The sequence below is a fragment of the Phalacrocorax carbo genome, chromosome 4 (assembly GCF_963921805.1).
Source record: "Phalacrocorax carbo chromosome 4, bPhaCar2.1, whole genome shotgun sequence".
NCBI lineage: Eukaryota > Metazoa > Chordata > Aves > Suliformes > Phalacrocoracidae > Phalacrocorax > Phalacrocorax carbo.
The window spans coordinates 73,030,569-73,054,922 of NC_087516.1; the positions used below are offsets into that span (position 1 = coordinate 73,030,569).

At 36.3% G+C, this 24,354-nt stretch overlaps 1 protein-coding gene across 4 annotated transcripts in view; it reads right to left on the reverse strand.

Annotated features, from left to right (window-relative positions):
* Positions 1 to 2,591: 2,591 nt before the first annotated feature.
* Positions 2,592 to 24,354, reverse strand: part of PCDH10 (protocadherin 10) — a 34,127-nt gene continuing 12,364 nt past the window's right edge. The window contains exons 4-7 of one of the 4 annotated variants that reach the window (XM_064450451.1): positions 21,901 to 22,206; positions 8,556 to 8,645; positions 6,536 to 6,610; positions 2,592 to 4,203 (exon numbers count right to left, since the gene is read on the reverse strand). In XM_064450451.1, coding sequence (XP_064306521.1) covers positions 6,576 to 6,610; positions 8,556 to 8,645; positions 21,901 to 22,206 — 431 coding nt within the window. In that variant the 3' untranslated portion in view covers positions 2,592 to 4,203; positions 6,536 to 6,575. The remainder of the gene's footprint in view (positions 4,204 to 6,535; positions 6,611 to 8,555; positions 8,646 to 21,900; positions 22,207 to 24,354) is intronic. The other 3 variants (XM_064450453.1, XM_064450454.1, XM_064450455.1) reach the window with 3 other exon arrangements.

Genomic DNA, 24,354 nt, shown 5'->3' on the forward strand with positions numbered 1-24,354 from the left:
CATTCTACGCTAAGGAACAAGTCTAACTTCGTAGTATCATAAATGTGTTTCTACCCTTCTGTTTGCGATTACTGATAGGAGCCTACTCCTGTAAGAAAAAAATCCAGTGGCAACTTACCAGATTTTGAACTATAATTATATACACACACACACACTTCCCCACACACATATAGAGTGACTATAATGCAGGAAGCATAATCTTCACAGATCGTATTTATCTGTGCATTGTCATTCCACTTAATTTTGTAACAATACTGATGAATAATTACTACACTTTGTTCAAATCAGCTGAGAATATATTAATGGAAAACCCTCTTTTCTTTTTCTCTTTCTCTTAATAGCAGCTTAGTAAAAGCTTGCATTAAATAATTGGAATTTTATTTCAAGTCGTGAAATGTTTTAGTAGTTCTAAGTTTTGGAAGAACCCGTCTAGAGGAAACTAAAGTCTGGTTTTGAAGGAATTGAATAGGCAAGCTGCTTAGAAACCCATTGCTACATATCTAAATCAGGAATTGAAAGAAAAAGAAAAAGATTTGCGGATCTGATTCCATTTTGTTATCTTTATAAGATCCTGTCTTCTGTGCTGGAACTCGAATTTACTCCAAAGACAGTTCTTCACACAGACAGGTTGTTCTATTATGCTCATAAATTGTAAATTTAAACATTAAATGTTGCTTCTGATACCTAACTGAAGGACAGAACATCCTTATCCCTACAGCTATGTACAGATCCACAGCTTAGCATGCCCTACTAGGAACATGGTAGAACAACAGGACTGAGAGACTCGTCCATGCTTTTTCTCTGAGGCAAGTTTAAGTACACTTATATCATCCCTGACAGGTATTTTTTGAATTATTTTTTTAAACCTTTAATGAAGATTTCAGAACCTTCCTTATCCCAGCTTATGGGTATAGATATTTCCCCTTGGTATCCAATCTGAACATTTTCTGACTACTTCAGTTTACATTTGTGTCCAATATGCAAATCAGAGTCCTTAGACATTTGTATCCCATAAGCTTAAAGGAAGAGACAAATACAAAAGCTAGTGTTTAAAGGCATTTACATACCTATCAGTGCAGATAGGCACCTAGCAGCAGGATGAAATATATGGGAGATGCTGACAAGCCAATTTAATTGGGAGTTGGCTGGATGCAACAGGTATCTTCCCCACTAAAACAAAGAAATGGGAGAAATTGAACCTCTGTACTGCCCAATATGCTTCTCAGCACTTTTCTTGGGATACAGCAGCTATGTACTGTTTCTTAATGTGTCCTAAAGCTTGTGTCATCAAATGTTATCATACTGAAATTCACAGTGAGCTCTGGAAATTGTCAAAAGCTCCGTCTTTAAATATCTCGGGGGCCTGGGCTGTAGTACTTAAAACCTTCCTTTTCCTCAGCAGTTCTGCATCCTATCATGATTCCCTCTGGGACTCTCCCAAGGAACTCAGGATTTCTGTGCATACGTGGACCAATGTCTACATTATTTAACAATTAACAAAAGAAAAAAAAGGTATGTATATCACACACACTGTTCATGGAAAGAGTTCAGGTATGGAAATGAGTGACAGAGTATGATGTGGTTAAGTCTTTCAGAAAAAATGGCATGCAAAATGTGAAGGCAGTTTCAGTAAATAAAAACAGTTCAACTGTCCATGAAATAGAAAGGAAAAACATTTCCCATTCTTCCCAAAGACTGAAAACAACCTTACTTTACGGTATATGTCTAATATTAAAGAGATACTTGGAAATAAAAACAGTTCTAAGAAGGGGAAGGACTTTCTTGCTTTAAAAGCAGAAACACAAATTTAACAAACTCCTTTAAATGAAATATTTGTCACAAATTTCATTGCTTTTCTTCAAAGAAATTAACAAAGCCTGTAGATGACTGGAAGTCCTCGTCACCTAGACTAGGAAACACTTCACTGCTGTGTTTGCTCAAATCAATAGCTATTGTTGGGGCTTTTTTTGGTTGTGTTTTGTATAATACATAAATTTCAAAAGGATCCCACGAAATATTTTGTAGTTATACAAATGTGCTAGATGTACACATTAAAAGCATTTAACAAGCTTATTTTTTTGTTCAGAGTATTCAGTTAACAACTTCAGGGCTCAGTCCAGTAGCGGTACAAAGAGCTCTCACAAACTCATCGGGAGTCTTGTTTGGATCCATAGCAGGATGGTTTCCATACAGGTGATTTATATACTTCTATCTAATAGACACTTTCATTATAACAAAAAAACCCAAAACCAAACAGGGGGGGAAAAAAAAAAAAACCAAAACAAAAAAACCACAACCTAAAAGGAAGAGACCCAAACTCTATTATGACATAGCAGTGGCTGAATTCAGCTTCTCACACATTCGTCCTGTGGCAGCATTGGTGGGGATATCAGAATTTCTATATAACGGCATGATCCAAATTCCACTGCACTCAGTGAGAGGTTTTCTCTTGTCTTACTCTATTATTGAATCATCACTAGGAATCTGGTCGAATTTGGCTAGGCATTGGTTGGTAACACAGTGTTCTCTCGTTTGTTTTCAATATTTGACATATTAAGATACAGTGGGGAAAAAAAACACAACACAAAAAGAAAAAAAAAAGAAAAAAACATTTTACTAGATTTTTACATTTAGTAAATGGTACTTAAACTCCATGGACATGAAAGTAATTTTAACCTTTACCTTTGAAATTTTAATTTTTTCAATATTTCATAGAAAAGAAACGCTCTAAGATACCGTTTCAGACCACAGAATTATTACAGAACATAAAGATTATATGCAAGGGCTTAATCCTTTTCCCAACAAAGATGGTAGCCAACCCCATTTTAACTCCAACGGGAGAGGGGTCAGCTGAGAATGTGCCATGTTCTTAATTTCAAATCTCCTTTGTGATAAGAGAGTCAATAATTTGGCATATACTTTGCCTTTGTAATTTGAATTCTATCAACAACTATTCCTAGCCACAAGAGAAATATTTTTAGGCAATATATTTGTATAGTTTCACAAAACTATGTCAGAGAGAGATGCGTGGGTGTTTGTGTGTGTGTATGTACGTATGTATGTATGCATACTTATGAGTTTGGGATGATTTTCTTAAAATACTTAACTTCACTTACATTATATCTTACATTGCAAAATGTACAGACACCCAGTGTTCTTTTTAACAACATATACAGGTGAGTTTATAGAGCCATATAAAAGATTTTGTGATTCCAAATTAAAAACCGTAGAAATATAATCAAAATAATGGAGAGTGATTTATACCTCTGATAGTACATAGCGCTCATTCTGGTAATATTGACAGCTGCATCTTTGGCATTGAAAATTCATTACAACTTTTAGACAAAATGTTGTTGCTTACAGCTTTTTTTTTTTTTTTTCAACAAGAAAAACAGGATTGACCAAAATACGAATATTGGGGAAGTACTATTAAAGGTTTATTTTATTTTTTGTTTTTAGCAAGGATAGCTTAGGAACCCTGAATTACCTTCTCACTTTAGTGTATGGTGTAGACTGTATGAATCCATTTAAAAATCAACTAAGTTGTACCACGTTTTTCGGAAAATTATATATAATATAATATATATATATTTTATATTTATTTAGAAGCTTTGAAATAGTACAGTAAACACTTTGCAACACGGTGTATAAACTACAGAATGTCTTTGATAATTTTGTGGGTCTTCAGATTAACAACATTTTTATGACCCACGGGTGAAAAGAACATGATCACAATCTCTCTTGTAAAGTTGGAATAGTTTGGGGAACACTCGATCACACAAAAATAATATAAAACAGTCAAGTTTAAAACAGTGATATTGCATTTATAATGCACATTTCTTTTATCTGTACGATTGGCTTCTTGTGGTGAATATAAACATCTAAAGGGCTCAGTGACATTTTGGAGAGCGAAAGATATATAGTGCTGTAAACAGGCACACACTGATCAGAGAGGCAAGATCAGTTACCTCTGAAGTTTCTACAGTTCTACACATTTCAACTCATTTCTCAGGCCTGCTGAGAGCAATTAGGTCCTATTGTTGGCCATGATGTCTCCAACAGCACACAAATCCTTCAGTTACACAGAACTGGATGGCCAAGATAATGAAGTTGAAAGTTGATGCTTTTTGTTGGTCGACTTTTGTGCAAATCATGCTGCTTCAGGTAAGTCCTGTAGAATTGACTAGCATATCCTTTTCCGTGCTGCGGGAAAGAAAGAAAGACACTTCTGAGAGGGGGGGAAAAAAAGTCAGTCTCCAACAGTTCTTAGGTTTAGTAATTCTTAGAGTGTAGAGAAACAAGCAAAACTTGCCACAAACTGTCACTTAAAATTCCCATTGTAGCAAACAGTTTAATGTTGATTCACTTTTCAGAGAAAAGTCTTTCTGAGGCTTGATAGCCTGAAAACCAAACTTCACATGCTGTTTTATTATTCTGTCTAACATGTCATGGCAAGTATTCCAGTGTGCCTATACAGAATAGGTATAAGAACAAGGCAAATAGTCAGACTTGCAGGTTCAATATTACTGGAATTTCCAAGCCTATTTTTTTCTAGTTCAGCTTGTTAGTTGAAGCAAGATCTAGAATCCCCCAAAGATTCAGAAGCTGGTTTTCCTTCTCTTTCAAAGTGAACCATTATCCTCATCACCCAACGACCCTTTAGTCTGGTTTGACAGAGACGAAAAAATGGTGCATTAGTGCTACAATTCAAATTTCAGCATTTACTGTCAGGCTGGAAATTAACTCGTGTTACACAGACAAGGAAGGTCAATGCATTAGCAAACCCATATCCTAATCCACCAGCTGTGGTAGCTATATTACCTCAAGACACTGGCCATTTTAACTGTAATTGGGAGCAAAGGTAACAAATGATTTGTTCTAGCGTTCAGGAAGACCCTGGGTTAAATTCTGATCTCTGTCTCACATGAATTTGAGACAAGGAACTAACTCACTTGCTGAAGTATTATCATCATCATCGTCATATTTAGTAAAGCTTGTAACTATAAAATCAGGTTTTACCTTAGCTCCAAATCAACTAAATCCCTACCTGAAATTCAGTATATTTTTGCTGCATGAAGTGTTACAACTAAAACAAAAAGGAATCTTAACTTTAGAATGAATCTTTGAATCAAGCCAGCCATATATACATGTTGATGCTTGCATGCTGACACACAGACACATCCAGTCTCCGTTCCATTTAACATAAATATGTACATTAGCCATACTTATTCACTGTATATATTCACTAGTAAACATATGAAATATATCTACGGTATCACAGGGAAGTTAGATTACTTACAGGAGAATGTTAACGTGGGTGTTGTACGTTTGTCTGATCTAGCCTGCCTATGCCATAGGATGCACGCAGAAAAATGCAAAAAACGTTTCTGCATGAGCTATCTGTTCAACATAGGGACAATTGCCGGATGTGTTATTAACATTAAAATTAAAACATCTAACATATTATGTTTTGGATGTTTCAATTCTGTAGCAAATTAGTAGCAGAATTAGAAAGGATTTTTAAAAGCTTCCACAAGATTTTTTTTTTTAACATTGTCATTAAGATTAATGAGATCAGAATCTTCATGATGCTTTGATGCAGTATATGATCAGACCAATCAAGTTTCTAGACATGTTTTAAAATATCTTTTTAAATATTACAAGAAGCAATCATTCCAATAATAGTAATAACAATAACAAGACTTCAGATTTGATCTTCAAAACTTTTCCCAAAAGTTGACTAATAATTTCAGTTCTCCTGTAAATATGTAAGTTCGGTAGTCTAGATTGCTGTCTGCCGTTGAGGAGCTCATGCTGCAGTGCAGACATAGCAGGACTTTCACAGGAGAAAACTACACAGATATGCAGCCGGGGCGACCGCTGCTTTCATGCAGCACTGCTGTCCTTCTGCTCCTGTCTGACGCAGAGCATTGGTGGCACTGATGTGGCACTTGAGGTGCACAGCAAAATCTGGTTATGATATTCTTTCAGATAATACAGAGACTGAGTTACTGGCTGTGTCTAGTCTTTTGCCTTGTAAATGAGTGTACTTTTAAATTTTTACATATCAGTTAATATGCTTATATTACAAAACAATTGGGCCATTTTATAGCAATAACTAAACTTTACCCATCAGGGTGCAGAAAACCTGCAACTCTCCCCACCTATAAAAATCCTTCTCCCAAATCCTAAAATATCCTCTGCCAACAACACATAAATGCATTGGCTTCAAAAGGCAACTTTTGTCCTCTATGTTTTTTCTTTTCTGTATTGGTACATAAATTTATGTGCAAGCAAATCTCTCCATGTCTATACCAGTTTCCGTCCTTTTACAGATGGGGAATATAAATCAGAGAGGTTAAATGGAAAGGAGGATGGACTTAGCTTAAAACAGAGGGCAATGAAAGTTCTGACATCTGTTTCTGGCTCTGTGTGTGTGCATGCATGTGTGTTCATAAATAAACTTCAATCAGAAACACTAAGCCTCTCTGTATCACGATTTCTCCATCTGTAAAATGGGAATAATATTGCTTACCTATCTCCTAGAGGTGCAGGAAGGTTTAAATCACTATTCTTTATAATCCACTTTGAGATCCAGAGATGGCAAGTGCTATAGAAATGGAAGTATCAGAGTCAGTGTAAGAGCTGGAACAAGAACACCATAATTTCTGGTGCCTAATATCTCCTCTGAGATCACAGCTCTCTTTCAGCCCTATTTTATCTCCTGTTCAGAACTCTCAAACTAGTGCATAGGGAAGCTTTAAGTCTGTGTGAGTACGGATATTAGTTAGAACGAGGGTTTTAGTAATAAGCAGTTTCATAATTCTGTTAATGTAATCCTACTATTTGTACATATATTCTAATAGTGTTTGAGGTGAACAAGATGATTAACTAATCACAGGTATTCCAATTAAAATTCTTAGGGTACACGATTTGTTCTGTACTGACTATTGATCCTTCCCCAGAGACGTTAACAAAGATTTTGAGTGCTACAGTAAGAGCGCTTAATGCATAAAATTTGTATGGAATTGCAATAAAAACTGCAAATAAAACCCAGAAAAAATACATTAAGATTCATTTGTTCCTCAGTAGGCATTAGTAAGCCTCCTGACAAGAGAAGACATGTAGAGACATCAGAGGTAGATGAACAGAAAACGGAATGAAAAGCACTAACATAAGAAACAGAAAAGAGAAAATAAAGTATGCAATGATTATTCCTAGCTTATGAATCAGAAATGAACAGGAAATACTGCAAAGCCCTAGTCTCTTTAATAAATCTTCCCTTCACCCTGTTGTGAATCATCCTATAGCATCCAAACTTCATGTCAGACCACTACTTTACAGCCATGAATACAGTCATATACATCTCTTTTGGCAAACCCTAGAAGTGATTGCCTGTACTTGGAAGACCTTCAGACTCCTGAATAAAATTTCCCCCCTGCTTAGTATTGCTAGCTGATCTAACTAGGATGGAGAGAAGGCCCACTGCATCCCGCCACAGCTGGCAACCACAGCAGCAAAAGACTCATTCTATACCTTTTCTAACTATTGTCATTTTCATTCCATACCATATCTGAGAGCTCCACAAACTCCCACAGCATTGTGTCCAGTATAACAGAATGACTGCTGAGTTCCCCCAAGTGCCAACAGCCTAAAGATCCAAATGAACCCGTAGATAATAAAAATCTCCAAAGAATATCAAATGCCAGGCATGCTGCTACTGTTACAGAAATACTGCTGGTCCCCCTTCACTTAGGAGAAAGATGACACTGGAACCTAAAATCTCTCTTTTAAATCAAAGCAAGCTATGAAACAGGAGAACAGGGGGGAAAGCCAGTACGTAAACTGTTATCTTGCTATTTCAGATCCAAATGCTGTAAGTTAGCACAATATCTAAGTAATATTTGTCTTCATATGGGCTTTCAGATATGGGCTTCTATGCAAGCACTCAATGCAGCACGTGTTTTCTTGTGGGTCCCCTGTAAAAAAAAGGTGTGCCTCACCACGCCACGTTGATGCGGATCAGGTGGTCCCCACACAACACTGCAACTGATGCAGAGATTACGGGAGGCTGTAACCTCCTGCATTCCACTCAGAAATAGCCCAGCTATTCAGGCTTTACAGTGAATGCCTTTCACTTGTCATTAACAATAATTTCAAAAGAGTTAATTACCTCATATACATTATGGCAATGTTGGTTTTAAATTTGCATTATTAATTTTATCTCTCTTTATATTTTTATGGTTTGCTTTACAGTCTATATGTTAACTGTAGCAGATGAAATATTGCCCTTCACCAAGTCCCATTAGCTTTGACAGAGCCAGGAATAGATAATTCTGGTGACAACCGACAGACTGCAAATTCAGCATTCTTGTTTTAACTCAGCCCAATTGAAGAGAGACCAGGATTTAAGTAGCGGTAGGAGGTATTCTATATGAAATAACCTGGCTGTTTCAGTTAACCTGAAGCACTAGTTCAGTTATCAGCAACTATATTTTTGGAAAGAGGTCAACAAGTGAATGGGAATGCAGAGTAAACTACCATAGCTCCCTCACCCTTTGTAGTGGTGTATCCAGGTAAAGGGTGAGACACACGGCTGGGGCTGGGGGATGTAGGATGGGGTTTACTCTGCTGCCACCCATGTTCTGTGGATAAAAAAGTATTCCAGTCATTGCAGGTGTCAATTCAGTATCTTTTGCAATCCATAAAGTTTTTTTTGTTTGTTTTTAATGAGCTATTACTTAAAGAAGCTTTTTAAAGCATTGCTAATAATACTTTATGAAAACTCCACTAATGGCATTATAAAAAGAGATTGTCTTGTCCAGTCTGATAAACTTTGGTACACAAATATGAAAATAATATTTTTCTCATACATGTTTTCCTCATGAATTAGTTTATGGGGAACTTTATTTTCTTTCACAGCTTTAGTTAAGAGACTTTGTGCTTTAGATCTACGTATTCTGTAGAGCACACCTGGACAACGTAGCCTGAGATCCAGATGCCCCTCTTACATTTTACACAATTAATGTGGTTTTGTTAACTCTGTATTATATCAAATAGTTGAAAAAAAAAGGAAGATAGAACATACTTACTTTTTTACTCTAAAAAATAAAAAAGAAATATAAAGGCCAACTCTCCCCTAATGTCAGTGAGCCCATTGGCTCCCGTGGCCACTGTTTATGTGCTTCTGTATATGCCTGAAGGCTCCTGGAGGCCACCGAGGGAGTTAGGTAAGAACATGACCACATTGTGTCTGGCCATTTCTGGCATCTGACAAGACAGGGACGGCAGGAGAAGCTCCTGCACGTGATCATGTAAGTTGCACCAAAGCGGAATTTGTCCCTAATAAAGACACAGAATTCGATATGACTGAAACCTTCTCTCTGGCATCTGCAAAACCCAAAATATAAATATTGTTTCTAAAATAAACAAACAGTGTTTAGACTGATGGGTACAATTACCCAGATCTCATGTGAAAAAAAAAATTAGAGTTGTGAGCGTTAGGTCTTCAGGCTGTGAATAAATAAAGTAGGCCAAAATGCAAAAGTTTATAATTGTTGTACTGAATCTTTTCTGGAAACAGACTTGCTTTTAGCTAAATAAATAAACGCCACAGACCATTAAAATCTTTTCTTCCTTTGAGAATACATCTTTACTTCTGGAACAAAGATGATTATGCCAAAAAGCTGTCTTTTGTATAAAGTAAACAATGTAACCACATACATTGTCCTTTCCTTTTGTCTTGCATTAAGTGCATTCATTTCCATGTCTATATTCATTTAAATCAGTTCAAGAAACAGTGATTCCCAGCCAAGCCAAAATTTGACAGTGGTGGACACTGCGCTGACCATAATCTAGTAAAGATGACAAACAGTATTACCTACTGCATGAAAAGGGGGAGAGAGCTTTGTTTGTCCTTTGCACTTTAGTACAAAACTGCCACTTTACGAATTTGAACAGTGTTTTCTGTATCGACAACTTAAACAGATTACCACTCTTTTTTGAAAAAAGTTTATTGACCAAATTTCTGACTGACACATATTGCCACTAATATTGGCTTCATTTCAAGATCAGAAAATACATACTTAAAAGCTATTTTTGATGTTTGGAACATGTCTTGGTAACTATTTTCATATGGCAGTGGGATACCCGATACAAACGTTGATACACCATGACAGTCACTGAAATAATGTTTCTCAGGTGCTATTGAATGCTCTGAGATTTAAATTCTACCTGGACTTAGCTGATTCTCTGAGGAAAAAAAAAAAAGTACTTAAGGTCTTAAGATTAAGTATCCTAGTCCCAGTTCATGTAAGCGCCAGATAAAATTTCTCTCTGTTTAGGACTATCCTCAAGCATAGCCTTAAGTTTAAGCACTGACCTTAATCAACATGTGCTTTACATTAAACACACGATTAAGAAGGATTTTCTTTTGAATCAGGTCCTGGATTTTGTCATCAATGTTCTATGGCACATAAGGTACTTTTATGTGCATTTGATTTTCTGTTCTAAATGCTGACATATTTTTTTTCACTGCCAGCAACAGCCCAGTGGCGTAGTACATGTCAGATTTGATTTATCTCTGGTTGCCATTATTTACTACAGAAACAACGCTTTTTAGTTACTACAATTCAGTACAGAAAGCGCTAAGCTATATTGTATAATGTACCGTAAAAATACTAAAGACAGTTTCCCCACAAGGTACAGTGAGCAGAAGAAAGCATTTTTGTCTCTCAGTACTGTTAAAACTGTATTATCTACCTGAAAACACTGAAGATAATACATGACATCACCATTATATTTAGAGAATCATGGAATATTTAATTTTGCAAGAGTTCTTATAATTATGTACTATATTAAGACCAATTAAATAACTCCTAAATTATTCCTGATGTATTTCAAGCTTAGCACGGAGCATATTCCCTAAGAATATTTCTGAATTCTCCATCAGCAACTTATTCTAACTGCATACATGTTCTAGTAACAAATTCACATTGTTCCTGGGGCACTGTAAGCTAATAATTTTGGTAGTATCCTTGGCAATACCAGTATTTGATTCCTTTTTTTTTTTATAGAAATCACTTATGTATTTGTACACAAAAATCATTTCTTCTCCTCAACCTTCTGTGTGGTTTTAGGTTTGGTTTTTTCCCCCCAAAATTCACCATTTGATTGTACTAATCTGAAATCTACAATATACATCTCTTTAAGCTGACAAGCCTGAAAATGAACATGTCAGTTTGAGAGTTAACCGAGGCAGAATACACTAAAGGCTGGCTACAATGTGACTTAACATTTTCAGTGCCCTGGGGAGAAGAGGAGGGATATGAACCATTCCTCCTAAATTGCTCTAAAGTGCCTAAGTTCCCTATAGATTCAAGGGAGAAGCAGGCAAGTCACGGACAAGTCACCGTTTGGTGGCCTTCAGAGGTGCCTAAATTAATCATGCTGGATTTTGCCTGAAATAATTAAATTTACTTGTTCTTACACGAGGTAACACACATTACAGTATTACATCAGCATCACACTGTGTATTCCTCTGCAATTTACCTTTGCCATGATGTTTTTTCCACCCCCTCCCTCTCCTAGCAGGGATTAGGTGGCATTAGGATCTGGCAGGTATGTCCCCGCTCTTTTTGTGAAGGTTTTATTTTCCATTTCTAAAGCAACAGTACTTAACATTGGTTTTCATGAGCATCATACACTCAGGTTTCAGAGAGTCCTTCCCAGTTTACCAGGATAACATACTTAAGAGTATCATATAAACTTCTCACAATCCTTTCAAAGATTCTCTTATTCAGAAAGCCATATTGGCTCAGTTTCCATCCATGAATGAAATTTGCCCATGACTATTCTTTGTCACTTAAGACTACCAGAATGGAATGATTTATATCCACATTATTAAAATTTCTCAGCCATATCAAGCAGTATATGGGGGCCATATAGTGCGATCATATTCGGTCTGCTTTCAGGAATGGTCTCTGGCCCGTGTTCGGACGCCCGCACCATGTCCAGGGCTTGTTAGGGAAGAAAGGTAGTTGACACGGGCTGAAGGCATGCCAGAGTGTGTAAGAGTACAGACCCTAACATTCCAGTGCTGGGAAGGATCCTGTTTAATTAATTAGAAGCAGTGTAGCCATATTGGACATAAAGAATATTGCAAGTACAAAGCACACAGCACTTCAACTCGAGCAGAGCAGAAAAAAGGCTATTACTGCACCTCATTTGTAAGCAAGAACTTTTTTAGATCTCGATTACTATCAATACCCACAGCTGTGTGCAGCTACATTCAATTGTCATCTAAATTCCAATTGAGAGTAGATGGATGTCAAATTAAAGCACAAATAGGCAACTAAAGAAGTCACAAAGTGACAGAAGTTTACTCTGACATAAGATGAATCCACAATATCAGCATCTACAAATTCCTTATGAATAAAGATAGGTTGCATTCAAGCATTTTCGTAATGAATCCTTTTCCAGTGCTGAATGCAGCCATGATGCTGGAGGTGAAAAGATAAAGTCAGAGGACTTGGGTCACTTGCTAAAACAGGAGTCTGTCATCCCCGTAACTTCTTTGGTGAATCTACTCTGCATCCATTTTTTTTTCTTTCTAATCCACATTACTCCTGATTACCTGTGAAAATGTCATGTAAAGTAACATCATTTACACATACAAAATAGATTCATGTGTATGCAAGAAATGCAGATTTACTCTTGCAACTCATACATGCACGTTACTTTCAGGCAGAATTTAGGAAGCAAGTTCTGAAGATTTGCTTCCCCATGTCCACTGTGTTTTCTTCAACCAATAAAGACCATTATCCTATCAAAGAAAGAAATTAAATTACCTTAGGAGTTTGGATTTTCAGTGAATCCACATTGATTACTATCATTGGATTTAGTTCTTCCAACAATTTATTAGATATTGAAGTTAAAAATTATATTCTAATTGTCTGTATCTTCTACTGCCTGTCTTACAAGAAGGTACCAAATACATCATTTTTCACTCTTCTGACTTCACCATACTATGTTTCTAGAACAAATTAAATATATTGACAGCTCCTTCCCAGCAGCAGTCATCCTACTGCTAGCATGAAACTGTGGATTCTCAGTGGCTAGTGTACAAATAGAGCTGTTTACAGGTTTGCCAGATAAACAGCAACACCAATCCCTATAGTGTGCATGTCCAAACACCGTAAGTTTGCAGTTCCTTCTTTTACTGGCTATTTTTTGAATTCTTTAAATGGCTTTCCCTATCTTCCCTCCTTTGGTCAAGAAAATTTAAAAAAAAAAAAAAAAAAAAAAAAAAAGGAAGGGAAGCCCTCAAAAATTAAAGCAGTGGAAATGACAGTGGAAAATCAGAGTTATGTGCAGCAAAAGAGCCAGAAACAAGGATAACTTCCTCTGCTGTGCAGGCCAAGGAGTTCCTCAGATAGAGGCAAGCAGAGAGGAAAAGGCTTTGCTGCACGTGGACCCAAGATTAAGCTCACATTCAATTCTCCAGCTCCTGACTGTCACTATAAGGAGGTTGTACACTTAAGAACAGCATTTATTCATAATGAATAGAATTTGCCTATCAAAAATAAATAACTTTAGTGCCTTTGAAAATGTTAACTGCAAACATCTCATTGCTTTCCAAAGAGACTCATGTCCATAAGGGGCTAAATTACCTTTGTCATAGGATTTAAATTTATAGGACAAGAGGCATTTTGGAATTTTAAACCAGTGTTACACAGGGATCTCAAAAACTACTCCTGAAGTTTCAAGCAAACTTCCTGCTTGTTTTTTTCATATTCCACTGGTAGGAACACAGAAAATGGTATTTCATTATTTAAAAAAACTAAAATCTCCACAGATGGTATATTCACGGCAGACATAAGGACTCTCAAAATTGACAAATGAATAAATATAGCACCGGTCTGAGATAGTCAGATATAGACTTCTACGTGTTCCAGTCAGAACCGGCAAATACAGACTTCTACAGTTATTAGTGGAAAAGGAATAGTTGAAATGAAATATTTTTAAGACAAAATAAAAATATAATTTTCTTTCAAATAAAAGTTACTCAAGTTTTTTAAACTTTTTCAGTTGTTTTTCTGCATTGTAGTTGCAAAGAGCTCTAGAGTCATTTAAGATACAAGATGCTATGCAAACCTAATAACAGGTACATTTTGTTATCATTATTTTCGACAGTACAGGTTACTGTTAGATCTGTCCAAGATCACAATTACATCAAGAGATCCAAGCAAATAGTATTTAAATGTAAGAGCTAACACCTGCGCTTTAAAATTAAAAGAAGGTTTATTTCTTTTTCTTATATCCATTATTTTCATGAAAATTGATTAAAATAATGTAATTTATAGGTTTTATTGGGTTACAGCCAAGTCACGTTTGCATATTTATATATTCCTTTCTAATTTTGCTTTCTGAATTACCTGTTTCCTTTCTGTTATTGCAGTAACACTCTGTAAGCGTTCTTCCCTTTGAACGATGGCTGCAAGAGGAGTGCATTCAGATGAAGAATGCAAACCAGTCATGAATGTGAGATAAAAATACCTTTCGGTAGTTACGCAACAATCATTGTGATTGTTGCGAATCATGAGAATCATTATAAGTGGTTTATTCAAGACCATAAAGGACCTACAGTGAGTAGAAATACAACATAATCTTGCTCTCCCCTTATTATACTTCAATTAGTATTACCTGTTTCAATTTTATTTCAGCTTTGGGTTTTTTGTTTTGTAAGCTTTATTTACCTAATAGAGAAGATATACCTAAAGTTTGCCACTTCAGATACAACCGAATACATCTTGTAGCATTTCCGGTGCAGCAAAAATGGGAATGCTCTATTAGACTTTTTAGAAAAGGAAAAATATTCAATTAGGTTTCTTAGCATTATTAGATGTTGGCTTTTCAGCTCAGCCTCCATTTTTGCTGAGCAATTTTGCATGTATAAAGTCATTCTCATTTGTGCAGAAATGAGAGCTGTATGCTGTCCCAGAGATAAATTCCTGAATATAAGTGAGAAGTTCCACTGTCTGTGACAGAATATGCAGGATATTCAGCTACGTGGATCAGATTTAAAGTTGAAAAATACAATTTTAACATCCTTTTTGAGCACAAAACTGTACTATTCAGTAATGAACAACTCTTTTACTATGCATTTGTTTATTCACACCAATAAAAATTGCATTTCAATGCAATTTCTTTTTTTTTAATCCAGCATTACAATGTTTTCTGTCTTCTTATCCCAAGAACTGTAATATGCACATGCAACTTATTGGTGCTAATTTGTTTGCTTTTACTTGAGTTAAAAATGATTAATGAAGGGATCAGACAGCTCACAAGCTTACCCGATCTCTATTAGAAATCAAGCAGGCTAATTTTAAAAGGAAAAAATGTAGACAGGCCTCATTTTAAAAAATTAATCAAGTGACCCATTCAAAATAGCTGCTATGTATGTTCATGCAAATGTAATGCAATAATGTCTTATCATAGCTGTGATAAAACTACACAAATAGTTTCTAAAAATGAGATCTATCTAAACAAAAAAACAAAGAAGATTATTCTTCCATCATATTAAGTGTACAAAATTGTAATTTCCTCCTTTTTTTCTTTTTTTTTTTTTTGGGGGGGGGGGGGAGGGAGTTTTCCAAAATAGTAAAAACTTCTTGCTTAAAATATCTCTTCATATGTTTATGTTAAACATAAGCAGAAAATGTTGTGTTACATATCCTGCCATACAGAAATAGGCCTTTATGATCCTAACTAGATCAAAATACCCCAAAAATATTTACATGCGCTTTTTTTTATTCCTTTGAAAAATAATCAAAGGATTGTGAGACAATGTGTCCCAGTATACAGTATACAGACATGAACATTCTTCTCCTCTAGGTCATTTGTTCTAATCTAATTCAGGGAGATGGATAATGATTGTAAGTTAAACCGCTCTTTGTGCTAGTTCTGTGGTAGTCGATTTGACGTAAATTGATGGCCCAATTCCTAAACATTCAACTGTGCAAAGACTTTTGAAAGCTTTTCAGTTTTATTTGTAAACCAACTTGACTTGGACAGGTCAAGTTGAGCAGGTCACAAATATTTTGTAGGACGAGAACCTTAGACTACATCTATACTTCCACATAAACAGAGGGACTTGTGCTCAGAGCCAAGCCCCATCTCCTTGCCTGCATCCAGACCTTCATGGTACCTCTGCTGCAGAGCGAGTCAACAGCTATCCGGGCTAAGAAACAGAGGCATGGAATGGGGACATGCTTACCTTTGAATTTTTTGGATGATACAAACAAGTCTCAACACAAATCATTTGATACTGCAAGCCTAGACCCATGTGCATCTGTCAAAGGTAGTGCTGATGTTTAGTAACCATGCCCTGTCAATCAAAACAGTTAGCCAAAGACAGGGGTCTTTTCCCTTCCAAAGCACCTTGCTTAGGCGGCCAACTCTTTTATTCTCTCTCCATGTATACGTCATACCTAACATGATAAAATCCTGATTCATCCATAAAATATGTTGATGGTGTTGGCAATAATTACTGTGATAATGACATAGTTTTATCAGTGAAGATGAAGATGCTTGCGTGTATGTAGAAAATATTGCAGAGCTAATTGGGGGGCTACTCTAGAACGCAATTATTATTCCAGCAAGTCTCCTTCTATAAATACTGCTATTGTGCGTAGTAAATTGTGCCTCTGTGTAGTTTATTTTAACCTGCTTCCAAAGAAGATTGAGCTATGCCAAAGCAATTTTTTTAGAGCAAAATAAACATTTCTACATAGGAAGTTAAGGTATTATGGCAATATTTGACTGTTTTCATATATGAAAAAAAAATCCTGACCTCTTAACAGGAAGAAAAAATGTTCGACCACTAACGTCAGTATATAACCTTAGGGAAGCTCTAAATAATTATAAAAGAAATGCATATCTAGAATGATCGAGAATAAAAAAAAAAAGACCAGAACACTACTGAGATGGATGTCATGGTGCTATTCCTACTGCTGCCATCTCAGGGCCTGGCTGGAAGTATTAGAAAATAGATCAGAATCAGACTGATCAGATATTCATTGTGAAGACAGTCTCTGTTAGATAACCTACGGAATCTGGTACAACAGAGTTTGAATCTTGGATTAGGGTTTTTGGTCACTACAGTAAAAATACTTATAAAAATAATGGCTAATATAACCACTACTGAATGAAAAATTAGATAGAATTGGCTAGAACCTATTTTAAAAATATAGGGATTGTTCAAAAGCTACATTTTGTTTTCCTCAACAATGTTATTTCACTTATTTTATTTTCTCCAGTCAAATTCAGGATCTCTTTCACGTTTTATGAACATTCAAATCATTATGAAATTTTCTTAACTGTTTGCAGAAAGGCAGTGTTCAAATCGCATGGGTGAATAAGAAAAAATAAGTGTACATTATGCAGTAAGAAGAATATGCAAGTTGGAAGAATCCTGGAGTCACTCTATGAGAAAATTGCTTTCAAAAACCCTACAGTTTATTGATCCCATCACAATTTTATAGCTTGTATTCATAATGAATACTTAAAACATATATAAAAATATATTCTTCAAAATATATTAGTTTAGTACAGAGAGATCTACTTTTGGTGTAGTCTGCTCAGAATAATATACAGAATATGTATGTTTACATGGCAATTGGCATATGAATAAATCCAATGGCTTAGACCAGTAAGGTGAAAATTTGATAATGGGACATAAAGAACCCCCTTCAAGTATGAGGATTTATACCTTTTTCTACATTATAATTTGTCATATAGCTGCTGCTGTTTTCGTTTATCCATGCAATGACCTAAACCTCAAACAACAAAGCAGCAAACACCCAAATCCCCACTGTTAAGCCTTTGGTTTCAATCATACCCCATAATCATAAATTCGACAGATTACTGTATTATTTGTGTAAAATGTGTATCATTTTATCAAATGTGTATGATCTTATCAGTTCATGACCTGGCTGTCCTTCAATTGTTTTGCTGCCTTGCTGCTCTCTTGTTATTGAGAGCGGCCAATGAAAGTGCCCAGCTTACCTTCTCTGTTTTCATGCAGTCTCCTGTTTACTTCATGTCCCTATCACAGCTTGTCTAAATTAATTAGTCCTAAGCTTGATATGACTTTGCACAGAAATTCTTTCAGTATTTTTGCCGTTATGCTCTGCATTTCTATGGAACGAATAGACTGGCTAGAGCAACATAGCGATGCTTTGTGTAAGGGTTTTGTAACACCTTTTTAGTGCATTTGCAGTTCGATTCCTTTTCACCACCTGGCATTTTGCTTCCTTCTTGCTCGCTTTGTACATTGGGGGACACTTTTCAGGGAATTATTCCATGGTGTTTTTTCTCAGGAAAAGTTCAAATTTCTCATGATAATATACATCGCCTTCCTCATTTATCTTTTCTAAGGTTCTGCACCGAACGTACCCATTGGAACACAGCGCAGGAATCACCAAGCAGCCACAAACTCGGGCAGATACACTCATACGGCACAGTGAAAGCTCCGCGTAGAGCCACCAGTTTCCATTTGTACCTATTGCACTAACGGCACAGCTTAAGCGAGTAAGTTCGCTCAGCTATTCCATCGTGCTGACACTGCTCCGCAGCTTTCAATTCCAGAGCAAGCTACGTCAGAAGCAGACCGGGTTTTCTTGACCATGCCTCACTACACCATGTGGGCGCATGTAGTCAATTAGAGACTTGACTGTCCTAAATTATTTTACGGCATCTGCAAGGACCACCCCCTTTTTCTCATTTCTGTTTCAGACAATTTTTTAAACTCCATGGATTTCCGCATAGACACTTGGGGAACTCTGCTTCTGCCAAAATGTTCCGTTTATCCTTATGATTTTTTTCTCTTAGGCACCGAGAGTCTGGGAATGCTTTGCCCCATGACAACACTTGCTTACTTTAGTACCTTCTTCTATTACACAGGAGTTATGCTAAAGGGTTTTTTTGACAGTTCAAATACACTCTATTGATTAATTCTCACCCACACTGTCAGAATTCTAATAGTCACAATCTTCCTATGCAATTTTCCTGGACAGATGCCAGCTACCTTGTTCCTAAAACCCCCAAGTTACAATTTTATGTCCTGTGCTAAGGTTTCTCACTGGTCTCTAATTTACAAGATTTTCTAGTACCTTCTTTAATGATAAACACAACTGGCGACATTCTTTGGTTACTAGCTTTTGTTAGAAACTGAAAATCAAAGAAACACATAATCCACTGACTTCCTTCTATTTGTTTTAGCCGATTTTTCACCAACATCCTCTTCCATGACTCAGTCTTGCACATTTATTTGAAGCAGTTACCTGGGATGCGTGTCTTCCTAAATATGCCCATCTTTATTTCTCCGTCCCTCCTCTGGTAAATACAAACGCAAAGAAACAGTTTAGGATCTCCGCAATGTCCTTGTCCTTGCTAACTGCAGCTGAAGAGACCCACCAATTCTCTCCTAACTTACTACACTGGATATATTAAAAACTGTCTATATTTATTTGCATGCCTTTGGCTATTTACTCTAAGAAGTCCCTCTCATCTCCACTAATTGCTATCCTAAAGTTTACCTGCTAGAACTTACACTCTTTTCTGATCATTTTGCTTATGAATCTTTCTTTTTTAAAGAGACTTTTTAGTTCAAGTAGTTTTTGTGTTCTGCAATGTGTTTCTTCTTCGTTACTAGTTTTTCGTATGGCAGTCTTCATAAATGCTGCAACTTTTATACAGTATTTTTGCTAAATATGAGGGTGCTGTTTCATACATTTTAATCACTTTTTAAAAAAATCATTCTACTGACAAACTGATTTTGATATGATCTTCTTTGTTAAGAAGCTGAATTTAGTTTTATTACAACTGCAATTACCCAGTGGCTCAACTAAAGCTCCTTCCTGAATCAGCTTCCTCTTATGCATCCCTCTTGCCTTATTCACTGAACACATTATTAATAATGAATTATTTGCTCATTGCTACAACTACTGTGCTCACTTTCTTTTCTTTGCTCCTCTTATTTGCTACACAATTATAATCTAAAATTTTGATAAAGAAAATAGTAAATAAGCAAAAATAGAAGGGAGAAATAATACCCTTTTTTGGTAGCAGTTTTAGCTTTGAAGTTCAAAGAAAAAAAGCAAAACTAAATCCGGATTCTCAAGTGTGGATTACATAATACCACTCATTCATTTATATAATTTACCTCCGACATTTTACCTCCAACTTTTTATGCCCTTATACCAGAAAAGTGTAAAAAGTAGACCAACGTCTATAAGTAAACACATTGTTCAACAATACTACTTAATGTTAGCTGAACAAAATTTAAAATCCTTCAATAAAATAAATCCCATCAATAAAATAAATACTACTTTGTTATTTGACATAAAACTTCCAGGCCTAGAACAGAACTACCATTGTGGTATCACCAGATACAATCATCATTGTAATGCATGTACTGCATCAGAACTCCGTTGTGATTAGATCATCAGTGCTACAAAAATCCGATTTTTAAGTGAAGTGACAGAGATGAAATTAGTACTGCTAGATTACAGCTTCGTACTAAAGAATGCTTCTTAGAGGTAAATGATGGAAGACCAGACAGGGAAAGACAGAGTCATGAGTCATTAGGTCATAGCTAAGTGAAATTTCACATTGGTCTTTAGAGTCTGACCAGATGATTGACACCTGACATTTTAACCTTCACAAAATAAGCTGATTGTCTCAGGACAGGTTTTTTATGAATGGCTTTCACCTATCAGAACTGGTATCAAAATTTGGAAGCTTTCAGTAAAGCAAATCTAGAGTGAAGTGGCAAAAAGACCTCTGAAGGACTGAAATACCTGGACAGCTAATTAAGAAGGGAGAGCTGAGCTGTCTGTGCTGAGAATGACCTGTAGCAAAGATCTTCACACGCCAGCACTGCCAGTGCAGCACCTTTCAGAACAACTGAATGATTTATAAAAATAAATAAGTTAACACCATTCAGTGAGATTCTTTTTTTTTTTACCCTGATCTGCTGTCCTAAAAGACTTTTGTTGCTTTAAAAAGGGTTGGTATTGCAATGTTAATGTCTTTGGCTTATTTGGATGAGATAAACATCATAAACTCTTGAAGTCAAGGAGATTACAGTCTCTAATAAAATACAGAAGGCTGCTACATAGAATGAAAAGACATATTAGATCAAAGTATTACTCAAGGGTTCTACAACTGGCGCATACTCCAAAAGGAATTCTGAAGGTCTTTTTGAGATCTATCACACTCTTTCATGCCACCCAACTATAGTCAAAAGGTGACTAAAGAAAGAGGCAAGATTTTGGAACAAGACAGAAGGCATGGAGAAGCCCTGACAAAAGTCGATACTACGTAAGCTGAGAGACGATCAGACCAAAGGCAAAAAGTTTTGTCATCTTCTTTCCAAACCCTTAAAGAGAACTACGTTAATAGTTACTTCAGAATAATACACATACTGTTTATTCGCAAGATACTGCTCGGTCATAAAAAGAAGCTCCTAGGACAGTTCTCTCGACTTTTAGTCTTAAAAAATTGTTAGCCTGGCAATGACAGTGTTTAAACCACCTATCCAAGAAAACTGTGAATATACTCCAGCATCAGAAAACAAAACTGAGCAACTCCCCCACTAATATCAGCTGCTACTTTTGTTGTCGACAATCATGTCACAGTAAAAACAATCAATGTTTTGTCTTTTCCTAAAAGCATTGAACAATGCCTTCTTCAGTGGTGCCTGAATCCAAGAGAAGCCATTTTTCCCCACTGCTCCTAAAATTGTGTCTGTATTATTCCTACTATGAATAGCAGAAAGAGCTAATTTTTATTCCCGCAAAGGGAACGCTTTCATACAGCTTTTTGAATAGTACTTACTCAAATATGGTGGTTTGTAAGGCGCTCGGGTATTAGACAGCAGTCCATCCAACTCCTTCCTCTCCAGAGTGTTGTGAAGGGCCTTCTCTTTGCCGAAGGTGGAGAAGGACCTTTCTGCCCCCGGCTGGGCTTCTGGTGTTTCAAACACTTCAGTGTCTGGAACGGAGTCCATGCCAGGTACGTGCAGATTGCTGCGGTAATCTGCAGCTTGGCGTCCATCAGATGGAACAAAGGAAGGCATCCAGCACCGATCTGAGTGGCCCAGTGCTTTACATTCCTCCGTGCAATTGGAGAAGAGATCCATGCCTGCAAGCATGAGAGAAAGAGAAACTACAGATATAAGCTTCAGCATCATGAACTGCTGCTGACAGATAAGAAAGATTACGCCGAGAAAAAGAGAGAAGTGGGAAGAGAAATGTCTTAAGAACTTCTTCCACTACTTTCGTCTCCTCAACAAAAAAAATCTGATTGTCCAGTCTTCAGAAGTCAAAGACACAATTTAATAAGCATAACTAAATGCCAGAATGTCACACACACACAAAAATATCACAAGAAGAAGGGTATTGGTGGCTTTATCTCACAAGATCTCTTGCAGATCTCACTGTTTAGCACCCGTTCAAATAAGGCTCAATGCCACTTGTAGGTTGATGTCTGTGATTCATCAGTTGAAAATGCTTGTTTAAGAACACGAAGGCATTGTTTCTATGTAAATGTATCTCTGACCAAAGAAATGAAATGTCCTGATTGAGGAATCACAGATTTCATTTATGAAAATGAAATATTAATGAGTCCTATAAAGGAACCATGTGTGCATACATTAGTATACAGATAGAGCCTACTGATATTAAAAGCAGACCTTACAAAGTAGGAATCCAGCTCTCAAGTGATCAGGATGGCCTATTTAATCAATTGCTACATCATTCTTGCAGAGATAGTTTTCACTGCTACTGCAGCAGTCCTTACTATCATCAAGTCATCCAAGTAATGGGACAGAATCCTATAATAAATTACTGTAATTAGCGGTACAAAGGTAGCCGTAGCCCGATGTGACATGGCTGTGGATACTATTGACAAAATTGTTAATGCTTCCCCTATATAAGCAAACACTTGTCCCTGCCAACACGGAACTGTTTGCTTACAAATCCTTTAATGCTATTAAGATTTCAAATTACAAGCTACGCTTCTATTGACTACTTTCAGATCGGCCTTCCAAAAGAATATTTCCTGACTGTGAGTCGGTGAGTTGTTGGATTACACTTGTTCTGAGAGGAATGGTGTATGAAATCATAGGCATAGAGTAAAATAAATGCCAGCGTCTCCAAGTTGATGTTCAACATCGTACAGGAAAGCAGAACAGTAAAGAAATACCTTTTCTTGTATTTATAAAGAGAACTGAGTGTCTTAGAATAGGTGTATGTCAAAACTGAACTAAATCTGTTATAAACATTGCATTTACAAGCATTGCATTAGAATTACAAAAAAAATGACACTACTTGCATGAGAAATAGGAAAAAATTTTGAACAGCTGTAATAAGATTCATGTAATGTAGCTCATTCACTGGCCAACATTGTAAAGAACTGGATTAGCTTGATCTCCAATGTGAGGATTAGTATTAAGAATTCTACCACTGTTTTAAACCATAATTTGACTTGTATTAGTAATATTTATGTGATATCTCACACTACAGAAAACAATCTCTTCAGCAAGCATGAATCGTTCTGAGCTATCAACAAGTGCTTGAGTATAAAGACAGTCACTTAGAAAAAATATGAAGAAAAAGCTTTTTATCTCTTATTGATCTCACTTCATAATGACTTTAATTTTAAATAAAGTAACATACAAAGCTAGGTCCAGTTTCGATTAGAACCCTGCATTGATAATTGGCATGCAGGAGTTTGAAAATAAATTACTGATCAGTGAACTGTTGAAGAATGCAAACGTGAACTGCAGATATGATTAAGGAATCAGCTGAAGATCATCAGGCAAGGCGTACAAATGGTATAGTTCTAAATGCTGTAGTGGTAGTAGCTATCAAAGACTGAAAAGAAAGATTTAGCTGCAGGCTTCCCAGAAAGAAATTAATATATAACTCTGTGTGTGTGTGTACACATCTTATGTATTGAAATGTCTGCACAAGAACATTTCTTATGGAAGTAAAGACATATTTTACGAATCTAACCTTTTGCCATTCAGAAGATTTAAGTGACAATTAAGACAAAATGGTTATTTCAGTCTTCAGGCTTCCTAGCAAAGTTACATGTAAACAACAAACCGCCCTACTTTTAATAGGAAAATGATTACAGTTACATTTTGCTAACAGTGTATCAGTGACCATATTCATTCAACATTTCCTGAAAGACAGCAGGAGAAAGAAAAACTTGCGGATAAATATTAAATTATATTCGTTAGTCAGTGGGGAGGGAGATATTGTAATAATATTGGTTTTAAGACAT